General features: G+C 41.4%; 1 protein-coding gene across 1 annotated transcript in view; it reads left to right on the top strand.

Annotated features, from left to right (window-relative positions):
* The window catches only part of ogfod1 (2-oxoglutarate and iron-dependent oxygenase domain containing 1), a 39287-nt gene that overhangs the window by 12047 nt on the left and 17240 nt on the right, over positions 1 to 10000 (top strand). The window contains exons 8-9 of the mRNA XM_049473691.1: positions 3 to 116; positions 1782 to 1861. Of these exons, the coding sequence (XP_049329648.1) occupies positions 3 to 116; positions 1782 to 1861 (194 nt within the window). The remainder of the gene's footprint in view (positions 1 to 2; positions 117 to 1781; positions 1862 to 10000) is intronic.

The following is a 10000-nucleotide window of genomic DNA, read 5'->3' as shown; positions in this document are numbered from 1 at the left end:
AGGAGGAGGTGTTATTTGAGTGGGTGAATGAGACCTATATGGACCCGTTATTTCAGGCACAAGTTCAGCAGGAGTTTGAGGACAATTCTGAAATCCGCCTTCCGAACTTCTTACAGGTGATTCAAACATTTAAACAGTATTGCACACACACACACACACACTCCTGGTTTATTATGGTTGCTGGGTCATGTGCAGTTCACAAAGTGTGAACAGGTGTGAATTGTGAATTAGTAGTGTGCCATATTGTATCGAACACAATAATATCACCAAAATTGTTGAATATGGTGATTATTGATATACCCTGATAAATGGTTCCATATCACCCACCCCTAATTATTATTTACTGTTTTTATCAAAAGAAAAATTCACACTGTTCTCATTTCCCATTATATATCTACTAGAGACAGATTTAGCTCTGGACCTGATCTGAATAGTCTGAACAATCCAGATTATAGAGGTCAGGTGTGAACGCGCTCAGTGTTTCTCCTGCAGGTACAGATATTTACCCTGCGCTCACTGCGCTCGGCTCGGAGCGCTGGTGAATAATGCACGAGGAGGCAGCACTGTGTGTTTCACTCACACGCAGCACAGCCACAGCACAGCCGCGTCCGGAACGTCACAGCTAAATAATTCAACTCTGCTTTATTTTTAATTTCATAAACTCTCTGTTCAGCCTGCAGACTCTGTTCTCCAGCAGCACTGAGTCTATGCTCAGCTCATAAACACAAACATACCAATAATTACAGAAATATATATAACTAACATTATATACAGCTCTGTATAAAATGAAGAGAGCACTTCAGTTTCTGAATCAGTTTCTCTGATTTTACTATTTTTAGGTTTATGTTTGAGTAAAATGAACATTGTTGTTTTATTCTATAAACTACAGACAACATTTCTCCCAAATTCCAAATAAAAATATTCTCATTTAGAGCATTTATTTACAGAAAATGAGAAATGTCTGAAATAACAAAAAAGATGCAGAGCTTTCAGACCTCAAATAATGCAAAGAAAACAAGTTCATATTCATAAAGTTTTAAGAGTACAGAAATAATCAATATTTGGTGGAATAAACCTGTTTTTTAATCACAGTTTTTTTTTCATGCATCTTGGCATCATGTTCTCCTCCACCAGTCTTACACACTGCTTTTGGATAACTTTATGCTGCTTTACTCCTGGTGTAAAAATTTAAGCAGTTCAGTTTGGTGGTTTGATGGTTTGTGATCATCCATCTTCCTCTTGATTATATTCCAGAGGTTTTTAATTTGGTAAAATCAAAGAAACTCATCATTTTTAAGTGTCTCTTATTTTTTGACAGAGCTGTATCTCATTCTGTCCTTCAGTTAAACACATCCGTACAGTAGCAGCACCATATACGATTACAGTTTATACACATGCCAGAAATCATGAGACAGCAGTATGTAAATTACTGATCATGAAGTGTTACCTTAGTTGTGCCGTGTGTGACTGTTTATCTGTTTATCTCTGTTTATCTCTGTTTATCTCTGTTTGTGGCAAATGAAGGTTAAATTTGACATTTTAAAAATATTTTTAGTGTATGTTTTTGTTTTACTTTACGTGCAAAATGTTGCATGTAGAGTAAAACAACCTGAAAACTACAAATATTTAATAGAGTAACTCAGTCTGTTTTCTCACTCAGAGAATGTGATACACTGTGATAAACACTAATTTATTGAATATTTAATGAGACAGCTTGATGCTGGTGTGTATTAGACTGATAGGGGGCGCTGTGTAATACGGGTGTTCTCTCTGTTAATCAGGAAGAGAAGTTTAAACAGGTCAGTGAAGCGCTACGATTGGCTGAAGTTCAGTGGGAGAGGAGAGGCCCGCCCAATAAACGGTGAGGGGTAAATCTATAACTCTCTTCCTGTGAACATGTGATTTACAGTTTATACAGCATAATTATAACCAGTTAGCAAAAAAGCAGTAGATCATGCTGCTGTCGTAGTGCAGTGTAGTGTAGTGTAGTGTAGTGTAGTGTAGTGTGTAGTGTAGTGTAGTGTGTGTGTGTAGTGTAGTGTAGTGTAGTGTAGTGTGTGTAGTGTAGTGTAGTGTAGTGTAGTGTAGTGTGTGTGTAGTGTAGTGTAGTGTAGTGTAGTGTGTGTAGTGTAGTGTAGTGTGTGTGTAGTGTAGTGTAGTGTAGTGTAGTGTAGTGTGTAGTGTGTAGTGTAGTGTAGTGTGTAGTGTGTGTGTAGTGTAGTGTAGTGTAGTGTGTAGTGTGTGTGTAGTGTAGTGTAGTGTGTGTAGTGTAGTGTAGTGTGTGTGTGTGTGTGTGTGTGTAGTGTATTGTAATGTAGTGTAGTGTAGTGTAGTGTGTGTGTGTGTGTGTGTAGTGTAGTGTGTGTGTGTGTGTAGTGTGTGTGTAGTTTGTGTGTAGTGTAGTGTAGTGTAGTGTGTGTGTGTAGTGTAGTGTAGTGTGTAGTGTGTGTGTGTAGTGTAGTGTGTGTGTGTAGTGTAGTGTAGTGTGTGTGTGTGTAGTGTAGTGTGTGTAGTGTAGTGTAGTGTAGTGTGTGTAGTGTAGTGTAGTGTAGTGTAGTGTGTGTGTAGTGTAGTGTAGTGTGTGTGTGTGTGTGTAGTGTGTGTGTAGTGTAGTGTAGTGTGTGTGTGTAGTGTAGTGTAGTGTGTAGTGTGTGTGTGTGTAGTGTAGTGTGTGTGTGTAGTGTAGTGTAGTGTAGTGTGTGTGTGTGTAGTGTAGTGTGTGTAGTGTAGTGTAGTGTAGTGTGTGTGTGTAGTGTAGTGTAGTGTGTGTAGTGTAGTGTAGTGTGTGTGTAGTGTAGTGTAGTGTAGTGTAGTGTGTGTAGTGTGTGTAGTGTAGTGTAGTGTGTGTGTAGTGTAGTGTAGTGTAGTGTGTGTGTGTAGTGTGTAGTGTAGTGTAGTGTGTGTGTGTGTGTAGTGTAGTGTAGTGTGTGTGTGTAGTGTAGTGTAGTGTAGTGTAGTGTGTAGTGTGTGTGTGTGTAGTGTAGTGTAGTGTAGTGTGTGTGTGTGTGTAGTGTGTAGTGTAGTGTAGTGTGTGTAGTGTAGTGTTGTGTAGTGTGTGTGTAGTGTAGTGTAGTGTGTGTGTAGTGTAGTGTAGTGTGTGTGTGTAGTGTAGTGTAGTGTAGTGTGTGTAGTGTAGTGTAGTGTGTGTGTGTAGTGTAGTGTAGTGTAGTGTAGTGTGTGTGTAGTGTAGTGTAGTGTGTGTGTGTGTGTGTAGTGTGTGTGTAGTGTAGTGTAGTGTGTGTGTGTAGTGTAGTGTAGTGTGTAGTGTGTGTGTGTGTAGTGTAGTGTGTGTAGTGTAGTGTAGTGTAGTGTGTGTGTGTAGTGTAGTGTAGTGTGTAGTGTGTGTAGTGTAGTGTAGTGTGTGTGTGTAGTGTAGTGTAGTGTGTGTGTGTGTAGTGTAGTGTGTGTAGTGTAGTGTAGTGTAGTGTGTGTGTGTAGTGTAGTGTAGTGTGTGTGTGTAGTGCAGTGTAGTGTAGTGTGTGTAGTGTGTGTAGTGTAGTGTAGTGTGTGTGTAGTGTAGTGTAGTGTAGTGTAGTGTAGTGTAGTGTGTGTGTGTAGTGTGTAGTGTATAGTGTGTAGTGTGTGTGTGTGTGTAGTGTAGTGTAGTGTAGTGTGTGTGTGTAGTGTAGTGTAGTGTAGTGTAGTGTGTAGTGTGTGTGTGTGTAGTGTAGTGTAGTGTAGTGTAGTGTGTGTGTGTGTGTAGTGTGTAGTGTAGTGTAGTGTGTGTAGTGTTGTGTAGTGTGTGTGTAGTGTAGTGTAGTGTGTGTGTAGTGTAGTGTAGTGTGTGTGTGTGTGTAGTGTAGTGTAGTGTGTGTGTAGTGTAGTGTAGTGTGTGTGTCTGGTGTGTAGTGTAGTGTAGTGTAGTGTAGTGTGTAGTGTGTAGTGTAGTGTGTTGTGTAGTGTAGTGTAGTGTGTGTAGTGTGTAGTGTGTGTGTAGTGTTGTGTTGTGTTGTGTTGTGTTGTGTTGTGTAGTGTAGTGTAGTGTAGTGTAGTGTAGTGTGTAGTGTAGTGTAGTGTAGTGTGTGTAGTGTGTGTAGTGTGTAGTGTAGTGTAGTGTAGTGTGTGTGTGTGTGTGTGTAGTGTTGTGTTGTGTTGTGTTGTTTTGTGTAGTGTAGTGTAGTGTGTAGTGTAGTGTAGTGTGTAGTGTAGTGTAGTGTAGTGTAGTGTGTAGTGTAGTGTGTAGTGTAGTGTGTAGTGTAGTGTAGTGTGTGTGTGTGTGTAGTGTTGTGTAGTGTAGTGTAGTGTGTAGTGTAGTGTAGTGTAGTGTGTGTGTGTGTGTGTAGTGTAGTGTTGTGTGTGTAGTGTAGTGTAGTGTAGTGTGTAGTGTAGTGTAGTGTAGTGTAGTGTGTAGTGTAGTGTGTAGTGTGTGTGTGTAGTGTAGTGTGTGTGTGTGTGTATAGTGTAGTGTGTAGTGTAGTGTAGTGTGTGTGTAGTGTAGTGTATTGTGTAGTGTAGTGTAGTGTAGTGTAGTGTAGTGTGTGTGTGTGTAGTGTAGTGTAGTGTGTAGTGTAGTGTAGTGTAGTGTAGTGTGTGTGTGTGTGTAGTGTAGTGTAGTGTAGTGTAGTGTAGTGTGTGTGTAGTGTAGTGTAGTGTAGTGTGTGTGTGTGTGTGTAGTGTGTGTGTAGTGTAGTGTGTGTGTGTAGTGTAGTGTAGTGTGTAGTGTGTGTGTGTGTGTAGTGTAGTGTGTGTGTGTAGTGTAGTGTAGTGTGTGTGTGTGTAGTGTAGTGTGTGTAGTGTAGTGTAGTGTAGTGTGTGTGTGTAGTGTAGTGTGTGTAGTGTAGTGTAGTGTAGTGTAGTGTGTGTAGTGTGTGTAGTGTAGTGTAGTGTGTGTGTAGTGTAGTGTAGTGTAGTGTGTGTGTGTAGTGTGTAGTGTAGTGTAGTGTGTGTGTGTGTGTGTGTAGTGTAGTGTAGTGTGTGTGTGTAGTGTAGTGTAGTGTAGTGTAGTGTGTAGTGTGTGTGTGTGTAGTGTAGTGTAGTGTGTGTGTGTGTGTAGTGTGTGTGTGTAGTGTAGTGTAGTGTAGTGTGTGTGTAGTGTAGTGTAGTGTGTGTGTGTGTGTGTAGTGTGTGTGTAGTGTAGTGTAGTGTAGTGTGTGTGTGTAGTGTAGTGTAGTGTGTAGTGTGTGTGTGTGTAGTGTGTGTGTGTAGTGTAGTGTAGTGTAGTGTGTGTGTGTAGTGTAGTGTAGTGTGTAGTGTGTGTGTGTGTAGTGTAGTGTGTGTGTGTAGTGTAGTGTAGTGTGTGTGTGTGTAGTGTAGTGTGTGTAGTGTAGTGTAGTGTAGTGTGTGTGTGTAGTGTAGTGTAGTGTGTGTATTGTAGTGTGTGTGTAGTGTAGTGTAGTGTAGTGTGTGTAGTGTGTGTAGTGTAGTGTAGTGTGTGTGTAGTGTAGTGTAGTGTAGTGTGTGTGTGTAGTGTGTAGTGTAGTGTGTAGTGTGTGTGTGTGTAGTGTAGTGTAGTGTGTGTGTGTAGTGTAGTGTAGTGTGTAGTGTGTGTGTGTGTGTGTAGTGTAGTGTAGTGTAGTGTAGTGTGTGTGTGTGTGTAGTGTGTAGTGTAGTGTAGTGTGTGTAGTGTAGTGTTGTGTAGTGTGTGTGTAGTGTAGTGTAGTGTGTGTGTAGTGTAGTGTAGTGTGTGTGTGTGTGTAGTGTAGTGTAGTGTGTGTGTAGTGTAGTGTAGTGTGTGTGTCTGGTGTGTAGTGTAGTGTAGTGTAGTGTAGTGTAGTGTGTAGTGTAGTGTGTTGTGTAGTGTAGTGTGGTGTGTGTGTGTGTGTAGTGTGTAGTGTGTGTGTAGTGTTGTGTTGTGTTGTGTTGTGTTGTGTTGTGTAGTGTAGTGTAGTGTAGTGTGTAGTGTAGTGTAGTGTAGTGTAGTGTGTGTAGTGTGTAGTGTAGTGTAGTGTAGTGTGTGTGTGTGTGTGTGTAGTGTTGTGTTGTGTTGTGTTGTTTTGTGTAGTGTAGTGTAGTGTAGTGTGTAGTGTAGTGTAGTGTGTAGTGTAGTGTGTAGTGTAGTGTAGTGTAGTGTAGTGTAGTGTGTAGTGTAGTGTGTGTGTAGTGTAGTGTGTAGTGTAGTGTGTGTGTGTGTAGTGTTGTGTAGTGTAGTGTAGTGTGTAGTGTAGTGTAGTGTAGTGTGTGTGTGTGTGTGTGTAGTGTAGTGTTGTGTGTGTAGTGTAGTGTAGTGTGTAGTGTAGTGTAGTGTGTAGTGTAGTGTGTAGTGTGTGTGTGTAGTGTAGTGTGTGTGTGTGTGTGTATAGTGTAGTGTGTAGTGTAGTGTGTGTGTAGTGTAGTGTATTGTGTAGTGTAGTGTAGTGTAGTGTAGTGTAGTGTGTGTGTGTGTAGTGTAGTGTGTAGTGTAGTGTAGTGTAGTGTAGTGTGTGTGTGTGTAGTGTAGTGTTGTGTGTGTAGTGTAGTGTAGTGTGTAGTGTAGTGTGTAGTGTAGTGTGTAGTGTGTGTGTGTAGTGTAGTGTGTGTGTGTGTGTATAGTGTAGTGTGTAGTGTAGTGTAGTGTGTGTGTAGTGTAGTGTATTGTGTAGTGTAGTGTAGTGTAGTGTAGTGTAGTGTAGTGTGTGTGTGTGTAGTGTAGTGTGTAGTGTAGTGTAGTGTAGTGTAGTGTAGTGGTGTGTAGTAGAGGTGTGCCAAAAAATCGATTCACATAAGAATCTTGATTCTCATTTACTACGATTCAGAATCGATTTAAAATGTCCCAAAATCGATTCTGAGGGGCGGGTTTTAGACTGATTTTGGGCTGGGTATTTTTGTTGGACCTGGCAACCCTGGGGATAGCGCTTGTCCCTTTGGAGATCTTCCAGACACACACAGAGCGTAGGTGTTTGAGAATCACCGGTAAGATGGCAGAACAAGCATTATATTACCTTAGATTAACGTGTAGTTTCAATGTTTTATGGCAGAATGCTTCATAACAAGCATAAAAAAGATCGCTAGTAGTTAGTTTCAGTAACTGTTAGCTAGCTAACTAGCTAACTTTCCAGTTCCACCTTAAATAACGCTACAGGTGGCAGCGGGCTGCAGCATTTAAGGCGGAACGGAAAAATAACAATAAGCTAATCAGAGCTAATTTCAGCTCCTCATCACAGAGGAATTAAGGAATGGACAATATGAATTAATTTCTCCACCTCCTGCCCCCTTTCTGAAGAAATACAACCACCTTAAATTAACTAGTTAATCAGCAGCTGCTCCTGAACTTTAGCGCTCCACTGCTATCATCACATCAGCCCAGCAGCGTCACCTACACACCACCGCTAGTAGCCTGGTAATAAAGCAGTGTTATTTATTTATGTATTTATTGTTCATTAACGTCATTGTGATATCCCAGTGATTCCTCTGTCACTGAGGACCCACATTCCTGCACATTTTATTGTTTTTGTAACACATTACTTGCTCCAGGACCAGTGTATATTATGGAGGGTTTTTTTTCAATACGATTCATAAGCCAGAAGCAGAAATATTTATAATTCAAATCGTTTTGAATCAAAAATCGATTTTGAATCGAATCGTGGCCCCCAAAATCGGAATCGAATCGAATCGTGAGATAGTAATCGATTCCCACCCCTAGTGTGTAGTGTTGTGTAGTGTAGTGTAGTGTTGTGTAGTGTAGTGTAGTGTGTGTGTGTAGTGTAGTGTAGTGTGTAGTGTAGTGTGTGTGTGTGTAGTGTAGTGTAGTGTAGTGTGAGTGTAGTGTAGTGTGTGTGTGTAGTGTGTAGTGTGTAGTGTAGTGTAGTGTGTGTAGTGTGTGTAGTGTAGTGTAGTGGTGTGTAGTGTAGTGTGTGTGTGTAGTGTAGTGTGTGTGTGTAGTGTAGTGTGTGTGTGTAGTGTAGTGTGTGTGTGTGTAGTGTAGTGTGTAGTGTAGTGTAGTGTGTGTGTAGTGTAGTGTGTAGTGTAGTGTGTAGTGTAGTGTAGTGTGTGTGTGTGTGTGTAGTGTAGTGTGTAGTGTAGTGTAGTGTAGTGTAGTGTGTGTAGTGTAGTGTAGTGGTGTGTAGTGTAGTGTAGTGTAGTGTACTGTGTGTGTGTAGTGTAGTGTAGTGTAGTGTAGTGTAGTGTGTAGTGTGTGTGTAGTGTAGTGTAGTGTAGTGTAGTGTGTAGTGTGTGTGTAGTGTAGTGTAGTGTAGTGTAGTGTAGTGTAGTGTGTAGTGTAGTGTAGTGTAGTGTAGTGTAGTGTAGTGTGTAGTGTGTGTGTAGTGTAGTGTAGTGTAGTGTAGTGTACTGTGTGTGTGTAGTGTAGTGTAGTGTAGTGTAGTGTGTAGTGTGTGTGTAGTGTAGTGTAGTGTGTGTGTGTAGTGTAGTGTAGTGTGTAGTGTAGTGTGTGTGTGTGTAGTGTAGTGTAGTGTGAGTGTAGTGTAGTGTGTGTGTGTGGTGTGTAGTGTGTAGTGTAGTGTAGTGTGTGTAGTGTGTGTAGTGTAGTGTAGTGGTGTGTAGTGTAGTGTGTGTGTGTAGTGTAGTGTGTGTGTGTAGTGTGTGTGTGTAGTGTAGTGTGTGTGTGTGTAGTGTAGTGTGTAGTGTAGTGTAGTGTGTGTGTAGTGTAGTGTGTAGTGTAGTGTGTAGTGTAGTGTAGTGTGTGTGTGTGTGTGTAGTGTAGTGTGTAGTGTAGTGTAGTGTAGTGTAGTGTGTGTAGTGTAGTGTAGTGGTGTGTAGTGTAGTGTAGTGTACTGTGTGTGTGTAGTGTAGTGTAGTGTAGTGTAGTGTAGTGTGTAGTGTGTGTGTAGTGTAGTGTAGTGTAGTGTAGTGTGTAGTGTGTGTGTAGTGTAGTGTAGTGTGTGTGTAGTGTAGTGTAGTGTAGTGTGTGTGTGTGTGTGTAGTGTATTGTAATGTAGTGTAGTGTAGTGTGTGTGTGTGTGTGTAGTGTAGTGTGTAGTGTAGTGTAGTGTGTGTGTGTGTAGTGTGTGTGTAGTGTGTGTGTAGTGTAGTGTGTGTGTGTAGTGTAGTGTGTAGTGTGTGTGTGTGTGTGTAGTGTAGTGTGTGTGTGTGTAGTGTAGTGTGTGTGTGTGTAGTGTAGTGTGTGTAGTGTAGTGTAGTGTGTGTAGTGTAGTGTAGTGTAGTGTAGTGTGTGTGTAGTGTAGTGTAGTGTGTGTGTGTGTAGTGTGTGTGTAGTGTAGTGTAGTGTGTGTGTAGTGTAGTGTGTAGTGTGTGTGTAGTGTAGTGTAGTGTGTGTAGTGTAGTGTAGTGTGTGTGTAGTGTAGTGTAGTGTGTGTGTGTGTGTAGTGTAGTGTAGTGTGTGTGTGTAGTGTCTGTGTGTAGTGTAGTGTAGTGTAGTGTAGTGTAGTGTAGTGTAGTGTAGTGTAGTGGTGTGTAGTGTAGTGTAGTGTGTGTGTAGTGTAGTGTAGTGTAGTGTGTTTGTGTAGTGTAGTGTAGTGTGTTTGTGTGTGTGTGTGTAGTGTGTGTGTGTAGTGTAGTGTAGTGTAGTGTAGTGTGTGTGTGTCTGTGTGTGTGTGTGTAGTGTAGTGTGTGTGTGTAGTGTAGTGTGTGTGTGTGTGTGTAGTGTAGTGTAGTGTGTGTGTGTAGTGTAGTGTAGTGTGTTTGTGTGTGTGTGTGGTGTGTGTGTGTAGTGTAGTGTAGTGTAGTGTGTGTGTGTAGTGTGTGTGTAGTGTAGTGTGTGTGTGTGTAGTGTAGTGTAGTGTAGTGTAGTGTGTGTGTGTAGTGTGTGTGTGTAGTGTAGTGTAGTGTGTGTGTGTGTAGTGTAGTGTGTGTGTGTAGTGTAGTGTGTGTGTGTGTGTAGTGTAGTGTGTGTAGTGTAGTGTAGTGTGTGTAGTGTAGTGTAGTGTAGTGTAGTGTAGTGTGTGTGTAGTGTAGTGTAGTGTGTGTGTGTGTGTGTAGTGTGTGTGTAGTGTAGTGTAGTGTAGTGTGTGTGTGTAGTGTAGTGTAGTGTGTAGTGTGTGTGTGTGTAGTGTAGTGTGTGTGTGTAGTGTAGTGTAGTGTGTGTGTGTAGTGTAGTGTAGTGTGTGTGTGTGTAGTGTAGTGTGTGTGTGTAGTGTAGTGTAGTGTGTGTGTAGTGTAGTGTAGT

The sequence above is a fragment of the Astyanax mexicanus genome, unplaced genomic scaffold (assembly GCF_023375975.1).
Source record: "Astyanax mexicanus isolate ESR-SI-001 unplaced genomic scaffold, AstMex3_surface scaffold_43, whole genome shotgun sequence".
Classification (NCBI taxonomy): Eukaryota; Metazoa; Chordata; class Actinopteri; order Characiformes; family Acestrorhamphidae; genus Astyanax; species Astyanax mexicanus.
The sequence above is the reverse complement of the archived record's forward strand: the minus strand, read 5'-3'. Positions and strand labels throughout refer to the sequence as shown.